Consider the following 23,803-nt stretch of genomic DNA (forward strand, 5'->3'; position numbering starts at 1 on the left):
TAATTAATGCTTAATTAATGATGATTTCTCTTTATCTCTCACTTCTATTTATGAACATAACAATGTTGTCCATGCTTTTAGAAAGCATGCCCCAACGGAAACGCTGTCTACTCAATTCTAAACAGTTGTGGCACCTGCAGGTAAATTATGAGAATATCTAATATGTTTAGGGAAAATATTTGAGGCTGAGGAGGTAAAAAGAAAGTTCATTTGGTTATAGACCGGCAGGGAAGCAGTGCCAAAGTTGTTCTGGTAGCAGTACCTGTTGGTGTCTCTTAAGGGTTGTTCTGAAGGAAGTCATCACATTTGCACCTTGCTTACAGGATGTTGGTGTGGTCCTGGATTAACTGAAGGTGATGAGGCAAAAATGTGCAAATCTATCCTCCAGCAACTCAGACTGTCATCAAAACTGGTGTTTCCTGCCTGTCTTCCTCTCTCTGGTATTGACACACTACCAGAAACAGTCACACTTCTATGCTTTGTGGCCCTGAAAGTCAAACCTCTTCTTCCGAACCAGAGAATCCACACTGAGGATTGCTAAGAGTAAGCTGGGGACTCAGCCACATTACAGAATGTGAATCCTTCGCCCTCAGGAAAGGCCCGAGACAAGATCACAGATATTTCCAAGATGGCGCGTCTCAGCTTATCCTCTTGAGTTCATTACCCTTGTTCCTTACTTCCTAGCTTTCTCTCTACTGTGTAACACAGATCTGGTTCCCCCTCCGCTCTCTTCATACACAGCTGTCCTTCACACATCATGTTCTCCTACCAGTACCCCTCCAACCCTCTTTTATTTGTATCTCTCTATGTTCCTTACAACCCTTCAATAATATCCTCATACCCTCATCTCCACTGTGGAGGGGTTGGCATTTCCAAAGGACGCAAGGGAGCCAAGATGATCCTTATATGCAGTTTTATTGGAGTACACTACAAAGACACAACACAGCATCATGTTTCGGCACCCACGCACCTGCCTCAGGAGTCTAAATGTGAGTTTGTATAGATAATATCCCCACACCCTCATCATGCGTGGGATAAACATAAAGGAATTCTGCTCAGAAGGAATGGATCCTAAGGAGCTTAGACGAGATTGGGTGGCAAAGCTGGGCAGACTTATACGGTTTGTGCCAGAGACGATGGTGGGAGGCAGGACTGGTGGTTTGGAGGCAGGGATAGTGCTGGGCAGACTTATACGGTCTGTGCCAGAACCGGTGGTGGGAGGCGGGGCTGGTGGTTTGGAGACGGGGATAGTGCTGGGCAGACTTATACGGTCTGTACCCGGAAAAGGACAGATACAAATCAAGGTAAGGTATACACAAAAAGTGGCACATGTGAGTTTATCTTGTTGGGCAGACTGGATGGACCGCGCAGGTCTTTTTCTGCCATCATCTACTATGTTACTATGTTACTATGAAGAACTCTATGTGACTGGAGTTCTATACACAAATGATAACCAGTGTCCGAAGAACACTGTTGCAAGAAGCGTAACCTAAATCGAGTATGAAAACCCAAAAGTATCATCCGGCAACAGTGTTCTTCAGACACTAGTTATCATTTGCGTACAGAACTCCAGTCAGGCGCATGAGAGACGAAACATGGTACCGTGTCAAGTCTTTGCGGTGTACTCCAATAAAACTGCAAAAAAGGATCATCACGTCTCCCTTGTGTCCTTTGGAAGTGCCAACCCCTTCACCCTACTCTTTAGTTTTTTTACCTGCAATAATAAGACATAAGTATCGCCATGCTGGGACAGACCAAGGGTCCATCGAGCCCAGCACCCTGTCTCTGACAGCAGCCAAAAGAACAAGCATTTCGTTCCGCCCATCCCAGGAATAGTGGATTATTCCTACGTCCATTCAATCACATTCTATGTCCTTTTCCTCCAGGAAGCCGTCTAACATTTTTTAAAAGTCCGCTAAGCCAACCGCCCCAACCACCTTATCCAGCAACGAATTCCAGAGTCTAACCACGCGTTGAGTGAAGAAAAACTTCCTCCGATTCGTTTTGAATTTACTACACTGCAGCTTCAACGCATGCCCCCTCGTCCTAATTTTTGGAAAGCGTAAACAGACGCTCCACATCAACCCGTTCCATTCCACTCATTATCTTATAGGCCTCTATCATATCTCCCCTCAGCCGCCTTTTCTCTAAGCTGAAGAGCCCCATGTGAACGCATGATAGTGCACAATATAACACAATATCACCTTTCAGTGCATCTAGCTTTAATCTTGCAAACAGGGCCGCTGTGGAAAAAACATGCAAAGTACCCCATTTTCCTTCACATGACTTCCTATTTGCAAAAAAATTGAGAAAATGTTGCCCCTCACGGGTAATAAAATTTCACATGTAGCTTGATACGATTTTGAGTACATGAGTTGCTGAGATGCAAAAATAATGCAAAGCAGCTTACTAATTCAGAATCATGCAAAAGCATCTTTCTAGGTTGCTTTTCGTAAAATAAAAAATGACACCTCTTTAATTCAGCTGAGCCCAACAGCTGATTTTCCTCATGAAAGTTTTCTGAAGAGCTTTTTTGCATTCATAGCAAACGTTGGCAGAAAATGGGCTGCTAACCCAGGGTTTCCCAACTTTCATCCAGAATGACCTTATTCTAACATCCACATGGCTCTCAAATGATGAAAAGGATGTAGGAGACCTTTAGTCTCATCCTTTTCCCTCCCTCCCTCATTCACTTCCTTCTCCCCCTACTTTCCAGAGCATGAAGATCTAACAGTAGTGTGTCAAGGTATCTTCACAGACCCCTGGATTTTGCACGGGTTTCCAGTCTGACAGGAAGTTCATCCAGGACGGGCAGGGCCTTTGAATGTTTGATGACCCACAGGCCCCATGTTGACTGCTACTACTGGGAGCAGGTCATAGTGATGTGACCCCATTTGGGGTCCTGACCCACTGTTTGGGAACCATTGTGCTAACCCATGGGAAATCTTCTGGGTTAGCACTTCAGCTCCCAAATATTTACCCAATATTACTCCCCAGACTTCACAGTAAGATACAGAGGTGAAACCATAGGTCCACAGTAAGAAGCAGGTCAACAATCCAGCTTATATTGTTGTTTTAATTGTGAATGTGCAATAAAAGAAATCATACTATTTCTTTTATTTCACATTCACAATTAAAACAGCAATATAAGCTGGATAGCTTTGTACTAGATTAATTTAATTCGTGTCTTGATTAATTAAACCAACCCCCCCCCCCCCCAATAAATCCAAAAAAAGTCTCACTTCATACTTTTTATTGGATTTATTGGGGGGGGGGTTAATTGATCAAGACACGAATTAAATTAATCTAGTACAAAGCTATCAGTTTTAATTATTATTATATCTTTTTTTTTTTTTGCTAACCATTATTTCTGCGCATTCAAGTGAAATAACTATTCATCCGCACTTCTATATAAAAGAAAAATAGACAGCGCTGGTTGGCACTTACCCCTACAAGCTTCATGGGCTGATAAAGGCCTTTGTGGGTCCCGGTAGAAGCCTGGTTTACACCGCTGGCAGTGCCGTCCTTCAGTGTTGTGCTGGCACTGGTCACACACTCCCCCACTGAGATTCCCCGATGCCAACCACGCGTCCAGATCGAAGTGGCATGTGTCAGCATGCCCATTGCATTTACACTCTGGGAAAGGGAATGGGGAATAAAAAGACATCAAAAAAAATGCTTAACACATACAAATTTGCTTTTAGTGACAGGATGTGGTAGAGGGCAGCCTTTATATGACTTCTGATTAAATTGAGCTCTGTGGAGCCATTAATCTAGTTTGATTTCTCACTCAGTAGCAGCCAGTGCACAGTATGAGCGGTGGTCACTGGGTAATGACCACCACTAACTAAATTAGAGCCAGATATTCAGTGCCAGGCCTTATCTGGACATCAACATTTAGGGGTTCTTTTACGAATCCGCAGTAAAACGTGGGCTGAGGTAGTGCGGGTGCATTTTTTACTGCAGCTGGAAAAAAGGCTATTTTTAATTGGCCTGCGCTAATATTAAATCAAGTATGCGCCTATGTACGGCCTGAGCCCTTAACACCACCCACTGACCTAGCTGTAAGGGCTCACGCGCTACCCATGCGGTAACTATGCACGCCAACGTGGGCGTCCTGCCGGTTACCGCCAGGAATACCCCCCCCCCCCCCCCCCCTCCCATGGTAGAAAATTATTTTTCTACTGCAGGATTCGGCACGTGTCAATCTCAGAATTACCCCCGGGAGCACGCGCTACTTGCCCGAGATCACAAGGAGGCATAATGGAATTTGAATTTGACTTCCATGATCCTCAGCTCAGTATTCTAACCATCTCCATTCCAAACGTGCATATCGTCTGCTTGTTTTATAAAAGCCCAAATCTCCAATCTCATGCAAAATCATATAAATATTTTGGTTATAGGGGGAAGTTATCAAGGTGCGGTACTAATTCAGAATCATGCAAAAGCATCTTTCTAGGTTGCTTTTCGTAAAATAAAAAATGACACCTCTTTAATTCAGCTGAGCCCAACAGCTGATTTTCTCATGAAAGTTTCCTGAAAAGCTTATTTGCCTTCATAGCAAACGTTGGCAGAAAATGGGCTGCTAACCCAGGGTTTCCCAACTTGTTATACCACAGGATTCAGCAACCTGCAGTATCTCAGTCCTGCAGATTTGCTGAATCCTGTGGTAATAGAGTTACACTGCTTGCGAATCACCTCACAAGCAGGATTCTTCTAGGTGTCCGGAGCATCAGGCCAGAACTCACGTGAAAGGGGCCATGGGCTACTTTAAACACCCTCCCCCAATTCCAACTGTCCCACAACTCAAGCCTCCCTGATCCCAGCACCCCTATCTCTGCCCCTCCAACTCAAGCCCCCCCTGGTCATACCTGATTGGACCCCCTCCCCAACTGATCTAAGCCCCCTTGAAGCTTCCCTCTATCCCCCCCCCTTGGCCTCTCCCCTCCCTCCTTGATCAAGGCCCTCAGGCCCTTTCTCTGGTGGTCCAGTGTTTGCTGGACAGGAGCAACCCCCCTTTGCTCCTGGCCAGCATTGCCACATCCAAGATGGTGTCCCCTACCTTTCGGCTGGGCTTATTTTACTATCACTTTAAGCCAGAATGTGACTTGAAGGTATTATGATTTTACATAGTAATGAGCTGCTTTACATGCATTTGCATGTTTTGTATCTCATTACTAATTAACCTGCAGTAACCTAAATATCACTTACGCTATTATTCAAGTTGTGTGTTCTATGAAGGATAATATTTTAGATTGTACATTTTACCACATTTGGACTTAATTTTATAACAGGAAGCCTATGTATAAAGCCTGTAAAGGTGCTATTTTAGGCCTAATTTATAATGGCACACAAAAGAAAAAAAACCTCCACAGTCAAACCCCAGGTCACACAAAAGGAGTGGAAGGCACCAGGACAAAGTCCAAGATGAACCACTGAATGGCCCCTTACTTTTGCACTCATTCGGGGCTCCAGTTTTCCCATTGGCAGCCTGCCAGGGTTTGTCATTGTAGAGGGCCCTCGCAATGGTGACAATGATGACCAGCTGTGTGGTGCTTGCAGACACACCTCCCATGGACCTGTAAGTGAAAGTCAAGGACTTCAGTGTGTGTGTGTCTGCTTCATTCATTCATTCATTTGCTGTTCAAAGCCTTAAGAGATCACTATATCTGGATGTGTTCGTTCCTCTGATAACCGTTTCTAAGGTTTACTATGCACACCAGATTTTCAGGTTGTCGGGAGGACAGGGGGACTCTGAAACAGATATGTTCTTTTTCAGATCAGGGGCGCAGTCAGACTTTGGTGGGAGTGGGGTCCAGCGCCCGAGGTGAGGGGGCACATTTAGCCCCCCCCCCCCCCCCCCCCAGCGCCGCCGACCCACCGCCACTTTTGACAACCTCCACGCCCCCTCTAACCCCTCCCCCCGCGAACGTCTGAGTCTGATGTCCTGCACGTACAACGTGCAGGACGTCAGCATGCAACAGAACGAAGACTTTTTTCACTGCAGGACGAAGAGGATGTCGGCAGTCGGGGATTGGGGTCCCTCGCCAGCAAAACCGAAGGTAGGCGAGACTAGGGAGGGTTCGCGGGGGGAGAGGGTCGTCGGGAGAGGGGTCCAGTAGGAAATCTACGGGGGCCCAGGCCCCCTCAGGCCCCACGTAGCTACACCACTGCTATGCATACAGGTACATACATACAACAGAGATGCATCTGCATCCCCAAAAATAGTTTTTTTAAAGTTCTGACTGAAGCTTTTTTATCTATTTTATTTATTTGTTAACCTAGAAAGTTAGATGATACCAATGCCAGAAAAAGACTGCAGAATACAGGATACAACACATTCTGCTGTCATGGAGGTGGGTACGGCATTTGAGGCTGGCAAAAAAGGTTTTTAGTTTTATTTGTTTAGTATGGGAGGGGGTTGGTTACCACTGGGGGACTACGGGGAGGTCATCCCCCATTCCCTCCAGTGGTCATTTGGGGCACCATTTTGAGGCTTGGTCGTGAACATAAAAGGACCAAGTAAACCCGGCGATATACTGCTTATCGCCGTTTTTTTTTTCCATTATCGCTGAAAGCCGGCCATCTGGTAGCCACGCCCATGCCCCGCCTTCGCTTCGCCGCTGACACGCCCCTTTGAACTTTGGCCGGCGACTGGAAAGCGGCGATGTTGCCAAAAAAGCGGCTTTCGATTATACCGATTTGGCCGCTTTCCGAGATCAGCCGGCCATCTCCCGATTTATGTCGGGGAAAATGGCCGGCGATCACTTTCGAAAATAAGCTGGCTGGTCATTTAGGGAATTTTTTTTGTGGCTTACTTGATAATAAAACAGGTTTTAGACCAAAACATCCAACTTACAGCCCCGGATGTTTTTGTTTTGTTCCATTATGGCAGAAAATGTCAAAGTGTTAGGAATGCCCAGATCCCGCCCTTAAGACGCCCCCTTGTGATTTGAACGCACTTCTGACAGACTTCATAGAAAATGTCTAAAACCTGCTTTAGAAAATACCAGTTTAGATGTTTTTGTGAGAAACAAATGTTGAAATGCGAACGTTTTTCTCTTTTGAAATGAACCTCATAGTAATACATTAAAACAAAAAGGAAAAAAAAAATTTTTTTTCACTCAGTGCATAGTTCAGCTCTGGAACTCGCTGCCAGAGCATATTATAAAAGCCAGTGGCGTTCCTAGAGGGGCTGACACCCGGGGCGGATCGCCGATGCGCTCCGCCCCCGGGTGAAGCGCCCCCCCCCCCCCACCTGGTGCAGCGCAACCACCCCCCAGCGAAAGGACACCCCCCACCCCAGTGAAAGAATCCCCCCGGGTGCACGCCGCTGGGGGGGGGGGGTGCTGCGTGCCGGTCAGCGTTGTTCGTTTCCATGCTCCCTCTGCCCCGGAACAGGTTACTTCCTGTTCCGGGGCAGAGGGAGCATGGAAACGAACGACGCTGACCGGCGTGCACCCGGGGCAGACCGCCCCCACCGCCCCCCCCTTGGTACGCCACTGATAAAAGCAGTTTGTGTTTATGCTCTGTAGTGACTCTCTGATGTCGACGCTTCAGGAACAGAATTCAAATCTCCACCTAGATATTAAAGTGCCTAACTGTAGTACTTTAAATCAAAGTATGAAAGAAATACGCCCTGGAATTTACTAGAAGTATTAACAAGTTGTTCTGATTAATAGTTAGGCTGTTCCTTTCTCCTTCTGGAACAGGTATGCACAAAAACACACGAATGGGAGCTGTGGTTAGTCTATTGCTTCCAGCTGTGCTCCTGGCTGTAATGTTTTCCACCTTATCATGCAAGCAAGTTCTACAACAGCAAACAACTATCTATAGACCCCCCAGTGAAAGATTTATGCAGGAGAAACATCTGGGTAATGCAGAGCAGTGCATCTCTTCTGCTTGAAACGAATTCTCAGTCAAACGTTGACGGCTCTCTCACTCATTTTTGAATGTTTGAAGATTAAGACAAAAAAAGTGTTTTAATAATTCAGTTGTCAGTTAAAATATATCAAATCATTTAGGGGTCTTTTTACTAAGCTGCGGTAAAAAGTGGCCTTAGCACGTCCTTACGCATGTATTTCCCACACGCTAAGGCCACCAATTTTCTATATTTTCCATTAATGGCCGTGCGTTAATGTTGCCATTAGCATATGACCATTTCTAAATTGTATTGTGTAAACACTTACCACCACCCATTTTGTAGGTACTAAGGGCTCTCACATTATCCATGTGCTAACCAGTTAACGTGTGGTAATGTAGATAGTAACATAAGGTTATGAGGTGATACAACCTGATCTTGATTTGTCCATTTTCAGGATACAGACAATAGAAGTCTGTCCAGCACTGTCCTTGCTCTAAAACTTCTGAAGTTATCATAGAAGCCCTTGAAAAGCTTCATCCAAATATATCCAGCCACGATCGGGGCACAGACCGTAGAAGTTGCCCATTGCTGGCTTTGCCTCCCAATTTCAGTGTTGCCACCTAGTCTCCGTTAAGCTTCTTTTGATTGATTCCTTTTAAAGAGGATTCTTATGTGCTTTTTTTTTGGCATGTTTATCCCATGCATTTTTGAATTCCATTATGGTTTTCATCTCTACCACCTGCCGCGGGAGGGCGGTCCAAGTATTCACCACCCTCTCGGTGAAAAAATACTTCCTTACATTATTCCTTAGTCACCCCCCCCCCCCCCTTTCAACCTCGTCATGTCCTCTAGTTCTACCACCTTCCTGTTTCTGGAAAAGGTTTGTTTGTGGATTAATACCTTTCAAACATTTGAATGTCTGTATCATATCACCGCTGGTTCTCCTTTCCTCCATGGTATATATATATTTTTTTCTTACATTTGTACCCCACGCTTTCCCACTCATAGCAGGTTCAATGCGGCTTACATATTATATACAGGTACTTATTTGTACCTGGGGCAATGGAGGGTTAAGTGACTTGCCCAGAGTCACAAGGAGCTGCCTGTGCCTGCAGTGGGAATCGAACCCAGTTCCCCAGGACCAAAGTCCACCACTCTAACCACTAGGCCACTCCTCCACTCAGGTCATCAAGTCTCTCCTCGTGCATCTTTAGATGTGGTAACTGGCTGGCACAGGAATGCACACTCTCTGCCCCTGACATAAGTGCATAAGTATTGCCACACTGGGACAGACGTAGGTCCATCAAGCCCAAAAGTTTAGGCACGCCTACTTATGACAAGCATAAGTAGGTGCATCTATGTGAACCATGCAGTGTATTCCGTAAGTTGCATGTGTCTCCTGGCAACATGCTTGTGACATGTCAGTGCTCCACCCATGTGAACACCCCCTAACAGAGGCCCTTTTACTAAGGTGTCCTAGTGGGGTGAATTCTATATTCTAATCCAAATTTGAAAGTGCCAAACCCCTCCGAGAGAAATTGCATTGGCTTCCTGTCAAGGATCGAATCACCTTTAAAATCTGCTCCCTAGTTCACAAAATTCTCTATGGTGAAGTCCCTGACTACGTGATTGATCTTATCATCCTACCACCCAGGAACACATTGAGACTCTCCCGCTCATATCTAAACCTTCATTACCCAAACTGCAACGGGCTTAAGTATAAATCCACATATGCTTCATCCTTCTCCTTCATCAGCTCACAACTATGGAATTCTTTGCCAAAAACTATAAAAACCATCCACAACCATCTAAATTTCAGGAAATCACTTAAGACCATGTTATTTGGAAAAGCCTACCCCAAGGACTCAGCATGTGTCTCCACTGCTTGATACACATCAATTTAATGACAATTTTGGACACATCCACCCTCCCCTCCTCTCTCCTGGTTTCCCTGTTCCTTTCATCCCTTCCCCATCCTCCCCATAATTTCTTATGTAGGTTTTATGTTGTATTAGCTTAATTTTACTGCATTGGCGTCAGCCTCTGCGGTACGCTGTAAGCCACATTGAGCCTAACGCAGTTGGGAAAATGTGGGGTATAAAAGAGATAATAAATAAATAAAATATACGGTGCAAAAAAAAAGCACAATTCTATAAACTGCGCTTAAGGATAGGCGCAGTTTACAGAATAGCGCTTATGCCTGGGAATTGCGTCTAACTTTAGGTGTGGCCATTTGCATTTGCACCAACTAAAACATGGCTCAAATACATGTGCGCAAATTTAGGTACAGGTGCCCTTATTCTCTAACTGAGGAACGCCCCCGATCCGCCCATGACTTGCGCATAGAGATATATAAAATAATGAGTGGAGTGGAACAGGTGGACGTGAAGCGTCTGTTCACGCTTTCCAAAAATAGTAGGACTAGGGGGCATGCGATGAAACTACAGTGTAGTACATTTAAAACAAATAGGAGAGAATTTTTCTTCACCCAACGCGTAATTAAACTCTGGAATTCGTTGCCGGAGAACGTGGTGAAGGCGGTTAGCTTGGCAGAGTTTAAAAAGGGTTTGGACGGTTTCCTAAAGGACAAGTCCATAGACCGCTACTAAATGGACTTGGGAAAAATCCACAATTCCGGGAATAACATGTATAGAATGTTTGTACGGTTGGGAAGCTGCCAGGTGCCCTTGACCTGGATTGGCCGCTGTCGGGGACAGGATGCTGGGCTTGATGAGCCTTTGGTCTTTTCCCAGTATGGCATTACTTATAAAGCTTAGGTGTGGAGTGGAGGAGTGTCCTAGTGGTTAGGGTGGTGGACTTTGGTCCTGGGAATTGAGGAACTGAGTTCAATTCCCACTTCAGGCACAGGCAGCTCCTTGTGACTCTGGGCAAGTCACTTAACCCTCCATTGCCCCATGTAAGCCGCATTGAGCCTGCCATGAGTGGGAAAGCACAGGGTACAAATGTAACAAAAATAAAATAGATACTATTGGAGATTCTACATGGAATGTTGCTACTATTGGAGATTCTATATGGAATGTTGCTATTCCACTAGCAACATTCCATGTAGAAGGCTGCGCAGGCTTCTGTTTCTGAGTCTGATGTCCTGCACGTGCAGGATGTCAGACTCACAGAAGCAGAAGCCTGCGCGGCCACAATGGTGATCTGCAAGGGCCGACTTCTACGTGGAATGTTGCTAGTGGAATAGCAACATTCCATGTAGAATCTCCCAATAGTAGCAACAGTGGAGGAGTGGCCTAGTGGTTAGGGTGGTGGACTTTGGTCCTGAGGAACTGAGTTCGATTCCCACTTCAGGCACAGGCAGCTCCTTGTGACTCTGGGCAAGTCACTTAACCCTCCATTGCCCCATGTAAGCCGCATTGAGCCTGCCATGAGTGGGAAAGCGAGGGGTACAAATGTAACAAAAAAAAATTTAGTGCCAATAATTGCTTGTTAAAAAGGCAATTATTGGTGCTCATTCAATTTGCAAATTGGGTACACACAATTTTTAACAACTTTTATAGAATTAGGGGGAAACGTGGGCTTGGTGCACTGAAAAAGGCTTACTGAAGAGCACGCTAAGGCGTCTTGCTGTGGTTTTCCTGTTTACACATGCTATTTTTTTTTTTTTTGAAGGGGACGTGGCATGTGCAGGGAATGGATATGGTAAATGTTGTTCAGCTAGCATGGGGTTAACGAGGGAGCCATTAGCGCTTCCTAAACAGGAAGCCGTAAGTGCTCCCATGTTATTTCCGCTTGCTGAGCGCTGACAACATTAGAGCGAGGTCTGAAAATAAAAAGACGGAAAAAGCCCTATTTTAGGGATGTGCTTAGCACATCTTAACTCAGGACTTTCCCACATGCTAAGCCCATTTCTAGCACATCTTAGTGAAAGGGTCCCTAGGCCTTGAAAACCACTCATTAGGAGTTATGCATGTAACTGATCTATGCCCCTATTCTCTAAACAGTGTGCCTAATTTCTATAGGGTGCCTCTCCTATGGGGCGTGGCCACGGGAGGGGCATGGGCAGGTCAAGGGCACATCCAGCATTTAGGCGTAGTTTTATAGAATTCTTGCCTAAAATTAGGCGCGAGAATGCAGACTTAACCTGTGTGGAACTGACATTAGAGTAATTCATGCTTACCTCCCAGTATCTCGGCGCCTATTTTTAGATACCTTTTATTCCAAAAATACTAGGACAAGGGGGCATGCGATGAAGCTGCAGTGTGGTAAATTGAAAACGAATCGGAGGAAATCTTTCTTCACTCAACGCGTAGTTAAACTCTGGAATTCGCTGCCGGAAAAAGCGGTTAAGGCAGTTAACTTAGCGGACTGCAAAAAAAAAGGGTTGGACGGCTTCCTGGAGGAAAAGGCCATAGAATGTTATTGAATGGACGAGGGAATAATACACTATTTCTAGGACGGGTTGGAACAATTGCTGGTTCTTTTGGCCGCTGTCGGTGACAGGGTGCTGGGTTCAACGGACCCTTGGTCTGTCCCAGCATGGCGATGCTTATGTACTTATGTACTAATCTAGCCCACTGTCGAGCAAAATCTTCCCCGGTTGAAAGGATTAAAAGAAGAAGCTTCACAGCACACCAGGGGCGTAGCCAGACAACAGATTTTGGGTGGGCCTAGGGAAGAAGTGGGTGGGCACCAATTGTTCTTCCTCCTCCCCCCACCCAACCACCACCCAAAAAAAATCTCAGCCGGTGGGAAAATGCTTCTTTCCATCTTGGCAGTCTGCAGCAGGCACGCGCTGAAAACTGAACATAGGCAGGTGCCGATATCATGGAGAGTAGCGTTTTCGTTACCATCTACTACTACTACTTATCTGGAGGAAGTCTTCAGCTGGCCGAGCTTGGGATCCCACAGCTACCACTAAACGTGTGCTACTGTTGGGTGGGCCTGAGCCCTAAGTGGGTGGGCCCCGGCCCACCCAGGCCCACCTGTGGCTACGCCACTGCAGCACACAATGTGAATGTTTTCAGGTATAGCTTGCAACTGCTTGGAACACTGAAGGTCACAGCACTAGGTCAATATCAGTGGCGTAGCAAGGGGGGGGAGGGGCGGTCCGCCCCGGGTGTCAGCTCGGGGGGGGGGGTGCTCCCTGCCAGCTCCCCCCCCCCCCCGACCAGCTCCCGCACTCTACCTTTAAAAAGAATACCGGAATCCCAGGCGAGGCGCAGCGCCTCACGCCTGCCCTGCACGTAAAAGAAATGTGGACCATCGGCCCTTCCCACGCTCTATCTATCCCGCCCTCCGCTGATGCAACTTTCCGCAAGGGCGGGACAGACAGAGCGAGAGAAGGCCCGACGGTCCACATTTCCTTTACGTGCAGGGCAGGCGCGAGGCACTGCGCCTTAGAGTCCGATATTCTTTTTAAAGGTAGGGTGCAGGAGCTGGTCGGGGGGGAGGGGGTGTCGATGCGCCGAGGGGGGGGGGTATGTCATCGTGCTGCACCCGGGGGGGGGTGCAACGGCGAACCGCCCCGCACTGGGTGGCAGCCCACCCTGCTACGCCACTGGTCAATATACCTATTAGTGACCTCTGATAATCTTTTTCATTTCTTTGCCTTGATAACGTTATCTCAGGTGTACTTACCACACGGCGCATCCCCGGATTCCTGACCTGCCCATACCCGTCGACGGCGATACAGTGGTCCGCATGGCCATTGCAGAAACAGCTCCCCTTCACGATGAGATCGTAGATGGCATAGTGCATGAAGTGCTGAGGTTTTCTGCTCACGTCCCTGCCCTGGCAGGGGCAGGGCTGCCACTTCAGGAGCTGAACTCGGAGGTTGGTGACCTTCAGCTGCCTCTGTGCCTCTGGGCTATAAGGATCTTCAGCTGAGTAAGGAGGAGCCAGAGCTCGGTATATCAGCTACAATAAAGAAAATTCACGGCGGGTTCTTAATTCAGATCAGAACATGAACAAATGACAAAGGTTATTACAGAAGAAAAAAGAAGAGGTTCACACCTTCCACAAAATCACCAAGGAGAACGAATGCAGAGTGGATTGTATTTGTTCGCAGTGATCGCTAGTGACTACTATTTATGTCTCTGATTTTGAACTTTGCGTTATTTTCAGTGCTCCAGTAGTATCATATGCTCAACAGAACATCAGCATATCGACCCCTGATGAAGGCTTTATAGCCGAAACACGGACCGTGTAGGGTCCTAATAATGTCTATTTGGCGTTTTCATTCTGTGCGTTTTGACTGGTTTCTTGGATTGGATTTTCTTCCACTCTGCATTCGTTCTCAAAGGTTATTACAGGTCAGGTTGCACCCTTTCTGAAGGGCAAAATTTAACAAGGAGCACAAGGTCTGTAAGTCTGTTGACACGCACTGTTTGGAAGCATCATTAGGTCAAGGCTTGCATTTTCTAAAACTTCAAAGACAGGGAAATAAAATCAGAGAACACATTGCACAGCTTAAAACATCAGAATAAGGTTTTCCAGGACCTCAGCTTGAAAACGCTAAATGCAAAGAGCAGAGCAAAGGAACCTTCATAACACTTTTGCAGAAACTGATGCTGTTATCCCCTTTAGAAACTGCAGGGGATAACAGAAGCGCCACATCTTTCAAAGCCAGGTGAATGCCAAACCTGCACCGTGCCATCCTGTGGTTTACACAGTAGGGATATGCTTTCGTTGGAAAGCAGTCAGAAAATTTTAACATAGCCAACGTCAGCAGACAGACTTGCACAGTCGATCCAGTCAGCCCAACGCAGCAGCCGGAGCCACACATAGTAACATAGTAGATGACGGCAGAAAAAGACCTGCATGGTCCATCCAGTCTGCCCAAGACAAACTCATATGTGTATACCTTACCTTGAATTTGTACCTGTCCTTTTCAGGGCACAGACCGTATAAGTCTGCCCAGCAGTATTTCCCGCCTCCCAACCACCAGTCCCGCCTCCCATCATCGGCTCTGGTACAGATCGTATAAGTCTGCCCTCCCCTATCCTAGCCTCCCAACCACCAACCCCTCTTCCCCTCACCCGCTCCGCCACCCAATTTCAGCTAAGCTTCTGAGGATCCATTCCTGCTGCACAGGATTCCTTTATGCCTATCCCACGCATGTTTGAACTCCGTCACCGTTTTCATCTCCACCACCTCCCGCGGGAGGGCATTCCAAGCGTCCACCACCCTCTCCGTGAAAAAAATACTTCCTGACATCTTTCCTGAGTCTGCCCCCCCCCCCCCCCCCCCCCCCACCGCTACTCCATGCATGTTACACCACTTCACAATTAAACACTGGTATCATGCCAGCCACAAATAGGCAGTTATATGTGGGCCAATCTTGGAATACAATGCCACAACAGAATGGCAATAGTTCAAAGAGTGGTTTTACTATTATGGTTGCAACGGAGTCACGTTCATTATTAATACATGATTAAAACAGCATCTTTCTTATTTCATTTCCTTTATTTATTTATTTATTTTTAAAGAAACAAGCAAACAAACAAAGCACATATGAAATTTGATTCATTTGTTTTAAAAATAAGCCCCCCTCTATGCCACAAAAAGCACAAAGAACGCCCTGCTGGGTTTTCTCCTCATAGCCCTTGGTCATTCCGCTATCTCTTCTTACGCCTTCCCCTGACCAGTGTTCATGGAGCAGGAACAATCGATCCCCAGTTACACATAAAAGTCTTTTAGATTGTAAGCTCTTCGAGCAGGGACTGTCTTTCCATGTTAAATTGTACAGCGCTGCGTAACCCTAGTAGCGCTTTAGAAATGTTAAGTAGTAGTAGTAGTAATATACCAATGACTTCAACCGCTTTCTAAAACGTCAGGAGCTTCCTTTCCAACTGCTAGTCTACAAGCACAGAATTCCACATGGAGGTCACCACACAGGAAAAGGCCCACTTGTGTGACAATCAGCGTCGCTTTTACTAATGGGCAAAAGGGGCAGCTACCCCGGGCCCCTGCTAAAGGAGGTCCATCAGCCCATTGGTAAATTTGACCCTTAATCATCTCTCTCTCTCTCTCTCTCTCTCTGTTTCTTCTGCCCTCTGCCCCTCTTCCTCTCCCCCCCCCCCCCCCCATTGCAGGTCCTGCATCGCTCTCTTGCTCTCTCCCTTCTTTCCCCCTCCCCGTCTGACAGCATCTCTCTTCCATTACTGACAGCAACAGCGATTTGAACAGGCTGCTTCCAGCCTGCATCAGAGCTTTCTCTCTGCAGGGTCCCGCCTACATGGAAACAGGAAGTTGCATCAGAATATAATATAATTCTAGTTTGTCATTTTATCAAACGGGGTTTGAGAACATTTTCCAGGATCTGATGTGTGCTGAGGTGGGCATTTATAGCAGGCTTGTGTTTAATCAGGTTTAAATTAAGAGACGCTGCCTCTAAAGGCCATAATCAAGACAGATATGCTGCTTAAGCACAGCTCAGTTGTTTTGATTCCATTCTCTTTCCATATTGGAATCCTTATTCAACGCATTATTGAGTTCCATCAGGGCCGCAGACGGGAGCGGGGGCAAGGGGGGCAAAATTCCCCGGACCTGGCCCCAGCAAGCCTCTTCTTGCTGCCAGCTTCCAAGTCTGTCCTCCCCTGCTCCTGCGTACTGCCCAGGACCCGAATGATTGATATCGCGTTAATACAATCATCCAGGTCCCGACTCCCAGCATGGACAGGAGCAGGAGAGGACAGACCATGGGAGAAGGCACGCAGGAAGCGGCCTGCAGGCACCAGACCCGGGCGCCCCCAGTGGAGGCAAAGACAGAAAGATAAGGGGGCGGGCGGGTGGGATCGCTGGAGCAGCAGTGTGAGTGGGGAGGGGGAGGGCAGTGCGAGTGGGGAGGGCAGCGCGAGTGTGTGTGTGTAGGGGGGGTGGCTTGCGGCGATCCAGCTCTGCGCTGGACCTGGCTATGTCACTCGGTGGCCCTGAATTCTGTTACCATTTTTGTCTCCAGCACCTCCTATGGAGGACATTCCAGGCATCTACCACCCACTCTGTGAAAAAGTACTTCCTAACATTACACCTGTCAACCTGCACAGGGGTGGGCCAAGGCAATCTGCCGCCTGAGGCAGGGATGAAATGGTGCCCTGGCCTCCCAGCTTTGGGGCCGCCATGCAAACTGCTTCCTGCTCCCCCATCCGTGGTCTAGCATCTCTCCCCCCCTCCACCAGCGCCTTCCTTCTCTTTAGGAAATTCACAGATGGGAGCTCAACTTCTGTAGGAAAAGGTATTAGGAGGACGGGATGTTGATTCACACATTTTAGAGGGAAGCAAATATGGGAAGGACTGACAAGAAAAAATTATATATTAAAGCTACCACAAAGGAAGTTATTAGGGGCTGCAAACAGGTCTGTTTTATATGATATCATAATGAAGTTTCAAGAGTATTATTTGTAAACTGTTCTATGATGGAGGACTGGCCTAGTGGTTAGGGTGGTGGACTTTGGTCCTGAGGAACTGAGTTCGATTCTTGGCACAGGCGGCTCCTTGTGACTCTGGGCAAGTCACTTAACCCTCCATTGCCTGCCGCATTGAGCCTGCCATGAGTGGGAAAGCGCGGGGTACAAATGTAACAAAAATAAATAAATGATAGTTTGGTTATTTTGAAAAGTAATGTTCCATAGGTGGCTTCACTACTGAAGTCCTGACAGAGCTGTAAGTAGCCTTGTGATACTAAACCTAGCAATAAAGAACTCATTCAAAGAAGTGATGGATTTATTGATACTAAACACAATGATGGACAAGGAAAGGTCAGCAAGGTCTGGGATCCCTTTCAGAGGTCAAGAAGGATTAAAGGAAGAGATAATAGAGCTGAATAATTGAGCATGAGTCCCAACCAGAGGGAAGGGAAGAGGGTGTTTGAAAGAGCATCTGGAGCAACTTGGATAGGTCCTACAGTAGGCTTCCTAGAGAGTTTAAGAAGTTATCATGAGTCGGGATCCAGGGAGGAGTATTCTCCCCATTAGAATGAACGTGATCACGTTAGTTGTGTCCATTGTTGCATGGAAAATGATAACATGGTTAATATGGGGCAAAGGACAGCATCAAAGCACGGCCACCCGAACCTCCGGAAATCACTAAAAACTAACCCTGTTCAAAAAGGCATACCCCACTGATCCAACTTAAATGCCGGATCTCTGCAACACGACAAAACTAAAGAACGTAATGGACATAACTCAACTCTTCCACTCTACGATTCCTAATGTGGCTATGCCACATGAACTCTATCTTACCACAACATCGCTTTGTATTTGTCCACACCGGAGTCCGCAAATGCCTCTCCGGCACTGTGTAAGCCACATTGAGCCTGCAAATAGGTGGGAAAATGTGGGATACAACAAATGTTACAAATAAATAAAATAAAATGCCTTGGAGTGAGCAGAGAAGGAGCACCCGGGAAGTCCGTTCCCCACTGACTTTGGTCAGCATCAGGTAGGGCAAGAGAAGGAGGAGAGGTTTAGGCATGACCAGGCAGTGTTGTTGCTGTGCTACCTTGTGGAATATTGTTTCCCTCTTTTTTTTTCTTTTGGACATGCAAATCAGGAACATGCCTACATTTGCATGCACAATTTTTGGTGACTTTTATAGAATCGGGAGGATAACGTGCACTTTATATGTGTGCAAACACGGTAGACATTTATACCTGCTCAAAAAGGTGTCATTTATGTCCATCACCCTCCCATTTCTGTACCCCCTTTTTTGGACCATGCATAGATTTTAGGTGTGGATCTCGCGCCTAACTTTACGCATTTTGGTCCCAATGAAATCTAATTGGTGCTAATAACTGCTTGTTAAAAAGCCAGTTATTAGCAATAATTGACTCATTCTGTTAAATTGCACGCACAAATTGCAACGCAAGAGTGTGAGATGTCGCACACAATGTCAGACTGGAGCAAGGCAAAAGTTTAGTTCTCCAAGAATACAAAAATATGCTGACAAATAGACCCAACACAGGCCATGTTTTCATCAGGAATTCTTAGAATCAGCAGAAAATTTATTTATTTATACCCTGTGCTTTCCCACTCATGGCAGGCTCAATGCAGCTTACGTGGGGCAATGGAGGGTTAAGTGACTTGCCCAGAGTCACAAGGAGCTGCTTGTGCCTGAAGTGGGAATCAAACTCGGTTCCTCAGGACCAAAGTCCACCACCCTAACCACTAGGCCACTCCTCCACTGTTGCTACTATTTGAGATTCTACATGGAATGTTGCTATTCCACTAGCAACATTCCATGTAGAAGTCGGCCCTTGCAGATTACCAATGTGGCCGCGCAGGCTTCTACATGGAATGTTGCAGGACGTCAGACTCACAGAAACAGAAGCCTGCGCAGCCTTCTACATGGAATGTTGCTAGTGGAATAGCAACATTCCATGTAGAATCTCCAATAGTAGCAACATTCCATGTAGAATCTCCAATAGTATCTATTTTATTTTTGTTACATTTGTACCCCACGCTTTCCCACTCATGGCAGGCTCAATGCGGCTTACATGGGGCAATGGAGGGTTAAGTGACTTGCCCAGAGTCACAAGGAGCTGCCTGTGCCTGCAGTGGGCATTGAACCCAGTTCCCCAGGACCAAAGTCCACCACTCTAACCACTAGGCCACTCCTCCACTTGTACTCCATAAATAGACTATGGTCTAAAAAAGTAAAGGACACAATGCAGCAAATGCCAGTAGATCGTGACCTCACAGAAAGCATGGAAGGGTCATGGTGATTTTGGGGTGGAATGGAGGCGTGGCTTCAAGTTAGGCAAGTAATTACAGAATAATGGTGCTCCATGTGTAAATGTAGGCACGGGCGTTTGCACCACGTTTTCATTGGTGCAAATAGACGCGCCTAAATTTATGCGCGACTCTCCACTTAAGCATGTATTCTATCCATGCCTAATTTTTACATGTGAGTAAAAAAAAACAAAAGGGGTGCGGATGTGGGAGGGCAGAAAGGGGGCGTTCCTAGCATTTACGCACGTTGTTATAGAATACAGGGGATACACACTCAATTATCTGCATACGTTTGCACCATGTTTCAGTTGGTGCAAATGTCCATGCCTAAAGTTAGGCGTGAATCCTAGCCAAAATCGTTATACCCACACTAGCCCGCTCCTCAAGTCACTTCACTGGCTCCCTGTCCGCATACAATTCAAACTTCTCTTACTGACCTTTAAATGCATCCTCTCTGCAGCCCCCCCCCCCCCCCCATTACCTCTCCACTCTCATCTCTCCCTACATTCCTCCCCGTGACCTCCGCTCACAGGACAAATCTCTCTTGACGTCCCCCTTCTCCTCCACTGCCAACTCCAGACTTCGTCCCTTTTCCCTCGCGGCACCTTATGCCTGGAATAGACTTCCTGAGCCTGTACGTCTAGCTCCATCTCTACCTGTTTTCAAATCTATGCTGAAAACCCACCTTTTCACCACTGCTTTTGGCTCCTACCTACTACTCAATTTCCTCCCCTTGTTCCTTCTCACCCAGTACTTCCCCTCGCCCTTAATTGTCTTGTCTGTCTGTATTATTTTTTGATTGTAAGCTCTATTGAGCAGGGACTGTCTCTCTATGTCAGGTGTTCAGCGCTGCATGCGTCTGTAGCGCTATACAAATGTTAATAATAATAATAAGTGCTAGTCTACAAATGGCACCTAACTTTATTTATTTATTTATCACATTTGTATCCCACATTTTCCCACTGATTGCGGGCTCAAAGTAGCTTACAATAATACTGTAATAAAGTTACAATGCAAAGAAGTACAATTTTGCAATTAAGAGCAAGATAGAAATAACAATTGAACAGCAATTGGTATTGAGAATAAGATAGAATTAATAATTAATCAATAATAAATAAAGAAAATAGTAATGTGTAGTTAGTGTCCATTGGATCACATAATAGTAAGGGATAATTCTGATTATGTTGAACCTGGGGAATAGGCCTTCTTAAATAATACTGATTTCAATGATTTCCTAAAGTTTAGGTCGTTCTGGGTCGATTTTATCGATTTGGGTAATGCATTCCACAGTTGAGTGCCAATGTAAGTGAAGTTTGAGGCGTAAATTGATTTATATTTTAGACCATTACAATCTGGGTGGTGTAAGGCCAAATATGATCGTGAGGTACTGGATCTGTTTCTGGGTGGTAAGTCAACCAACTCAAGCATATATTTTGGTACCTCACTGTAGATTATCCTGTGAATTAATGTACATATTTTGAAGGCTACTCGTTCTTTTATAGGGAGCCAGTGCAATATTTGTCTGAGTGGCTTTGCAGATTCGAATTTAGGTTTCCCAAATATCAGTCTTGCCGCAGTATTCTGAGCCGCTTGTAATTTCTTGAGTAGGTGTTCTTTGCATCCTGCATATATAGCGTTGCAGTAATCCGTCTGGCTTAGGGACCATGGATTCAGTGGCGTAGGAAGGGGGGGCGGTGGGGCGGTCAGCCACGGGTGCACGCCGCTGGGGGGGGGGGGTGTCGTCTCTGCTTGTTCACTGCTCTCTCTGCCCCGGAACAGGTTACTTCCTGTTCCAGGGCAGAGAGAGCAGGGGAACCAACGGAGCCGACGCAGCTCCCAGCTCCTGCACTCGGGGCGGAGCAGTCCTCCCGCCCGCCCCCCCTTGGTAAGACTGCGCTCCGGGGGGGGTTGCGCGCTCCAGGGGAGGGGGTTGCGCGCTCCGGGGGGGCGCAGTGGTGAACCGCCACGGGTGTCAGCTGCCCTCGCTACGCTTCTGCATGGATTGTATCAAATTACGGAAGACTTCACGAGGAAAAAATGGTTTTATTCGTTTGAGTCTCCACATTGAATAAAACATCTTCTTTGTGGTGTTGGTTACTTGAGTCTCCAGTGTTAAGTGTCGATCAATTGTAATCCCTAGAAGTTTCAAACTATCCAAGATTAGCAATGGAAGGTTGGGGGTATTTAGAGTGGTAGGATCATATTTGTTATATTGAGACGATAAAACGAGGTAGTGGGTCTTTTCGACATTTAATTTCAGATGGAAAGAATTTGCCCATTTTTCCATTGTGGTCAGTCCAAGAGTAATTTGATTTAAGCGTGGCTTATAGAATAGCACTTTTTTTGGCGCCAACTAGCATACATCTGCAGTTACGCAATAAAGTTAGTATTGAGCACTTACGCTAGCTGAAAGGCCACTGTAAATGCTCAAACCTAACCAATAGGATTGTATAATCCACGTGCGTAAGTGCTATGCACGCGCTTGACCTGCTGATGCCTCTCCCAGATCCATACCCCCCTTGCAGTTGGGCGCTATGGATTTTGCTTGCACAATTTCTAGAACCCTGCCTAGGCCAGTTACGCAGATCACTGCAAATTGGTGCCAATTATTTATTTTTATTTATTTATTTATTGCATTTGTATCCCACATTTTCCCACCTTTTTGCGGGTTCAGTTTGGCTTACAATATGAGATGAATGATGGAAATACAGTTTGTTACAAATTGGTTATGGATTACATTGTGCAGAGTTATGCGAGACAATCGAAGTGTCGTTAAGGAATGTAACAATGGAACACAAACATTGAAACGTTGGAAGGAGACAATGAGAGCTTAAAGGGCGATAATAAGGCATAAAGACATACAGTGGGGGAAATAAGTATTTGATCCCTTGCTGATTTTGTAAGTTTGCCCACTGACAAAGACATGAGCAACCCATAATTGAAGGGTAGGTTATTGGTAACAGTGAGAGATAGCACATCACAAATTAAATCCGGAAAATCACATTGTGGAAAGTATATGAATTTATTTGCATTCTGCAGAGGGAAATAAGTATTTAATCCCTCTGGCAAACAAGACCTAATACTTGGTGGCAAAACCCTTGTTGGCAAGCACAGCGGTCAGACGTCTTCTGTAGTTGATGATGAGGTTTGCACACATGTCAGGAGGAATTTTGGTCCACTCCTCTTTGCAGATCATCTCTAAATCATTAAGAGTTCTGGGCTGTCGCTTGGCAACTCGCAGCTTCAGCTCCCTCCATAAGTTTTCAATGGGATTAAGGTCTGGTGACTGGCTAGGCCACTCCATGACCCTAATGTGCTTCTTCCTGAGCCACTCCTTTGTTGCCTTGGCTGTATGTTTTGGGTCATTGTCGTGCTGGAAGACCCAGCCACGACCCATTTTTAAGGCCCTGGCGGAGGGAAGGAGGTTGTCACTCAGAATTGTACGGTACATGGCCCCATCCATTCTCCCATTGATGCGGTGAAGTAGTCCTGTGCCCTTAGCAGAGAAACACCCCCAAAACATAACATTTCCACCTCCATGCTTGACAGTGGGGACGGTGTTCTTTGGGTCATAGGCAGCATTTCTCTTCCTCCAAACACGGCGAGTTGAGTTCATGCCAAAGAGCTCAATTTTTGTCTCATCTGACCACAGCACCTTCTCCCAATCACTCTCGGCATCATCCAGGTGTTCACTGGCAAACTTCAGACGGGCCGTCACATGTGCCTTCCGGAGCAGGGGGACCTTGCGGGCACTGCAGGATTGCAATCCGTTATGTCGTAATGTGTTACCAATGGTTTTCGTGGTGACAGTGGTCCCAGCTGCCTTGAGATCATTGACAAGTTCCCCCCTTGTAGTTGTAGGCTGATTTCTAACCTTCCTCATGATCAAGGATACCCCACGAGGTGAGATTTTGCGTGGAGCCCCAGATCTTTGTCGATTGACAGTCATTTTGTACTTCTTCCATTTTCTTACTATGGCACCAACAGTTGTCTCCTTCTCGCCCAGCGTCTTACTGATGGTTTTGTAGCCCATTCCAGCCTTGTGCAGGTGTATGATCTTGTCCCTGACATCCTTAGACAGCTCCTTGCTCTTGGCCATTTTGTAGAGGTTAGAGTCTGACTGATTCACTGAGTCTGTGGACAGGTGTCTTTCATACAGGTGACCATTGCCGACAACTGTCTGTCATGCAGGTAACGAGTTGATTTGGAGCATCTACCTGGTCTGTAGGGGCCAGATCTCTTACTG

General features: G+C 46.4%; 1 protein-coding gene across 1 annotated transcript in view; it reads right to left on the reverse strand.

The window, feature by feature from the left end:
• Window positions 1-835: 835 nt before the first annotated feature.
• LOC115477787 (netrin-4-like) overlaps window positions 836-23,803 on the reverse strand; it is a 46,093-nt gene continuing 23,125 nt past the window's right edge. Inside the window, 5 exon segments of the mRNA XM_030214870.1 lie at window positions 836-927; window positions 3,448-3,636; window positions 5,452-5,521; window positions 5,523-5,579; window positions 13,469-13,747. Coding sequence (XP_030070730.1) covers window positions 836-927; window positions 3,448-3,636; window positions 5,452-5,521; window positions 5,523-5,579; window positions 13,469-13,747 — 687 coding nt within the window.

Source organism: Microcaecilia unicolor, chromosome 9, assembly GCF_901765095.1.
Source record: "Microcaecilia unicolor chromosome 9, aMicUni1.1, whole genome shotgun sequence".
Taxonomy (NCBI): Eukaryota; Metazoa; Chordata; class Amphibia; order Gymnophiona; family Siphonopidae; genus Microcaecilia; species Microcaecilia unicolor.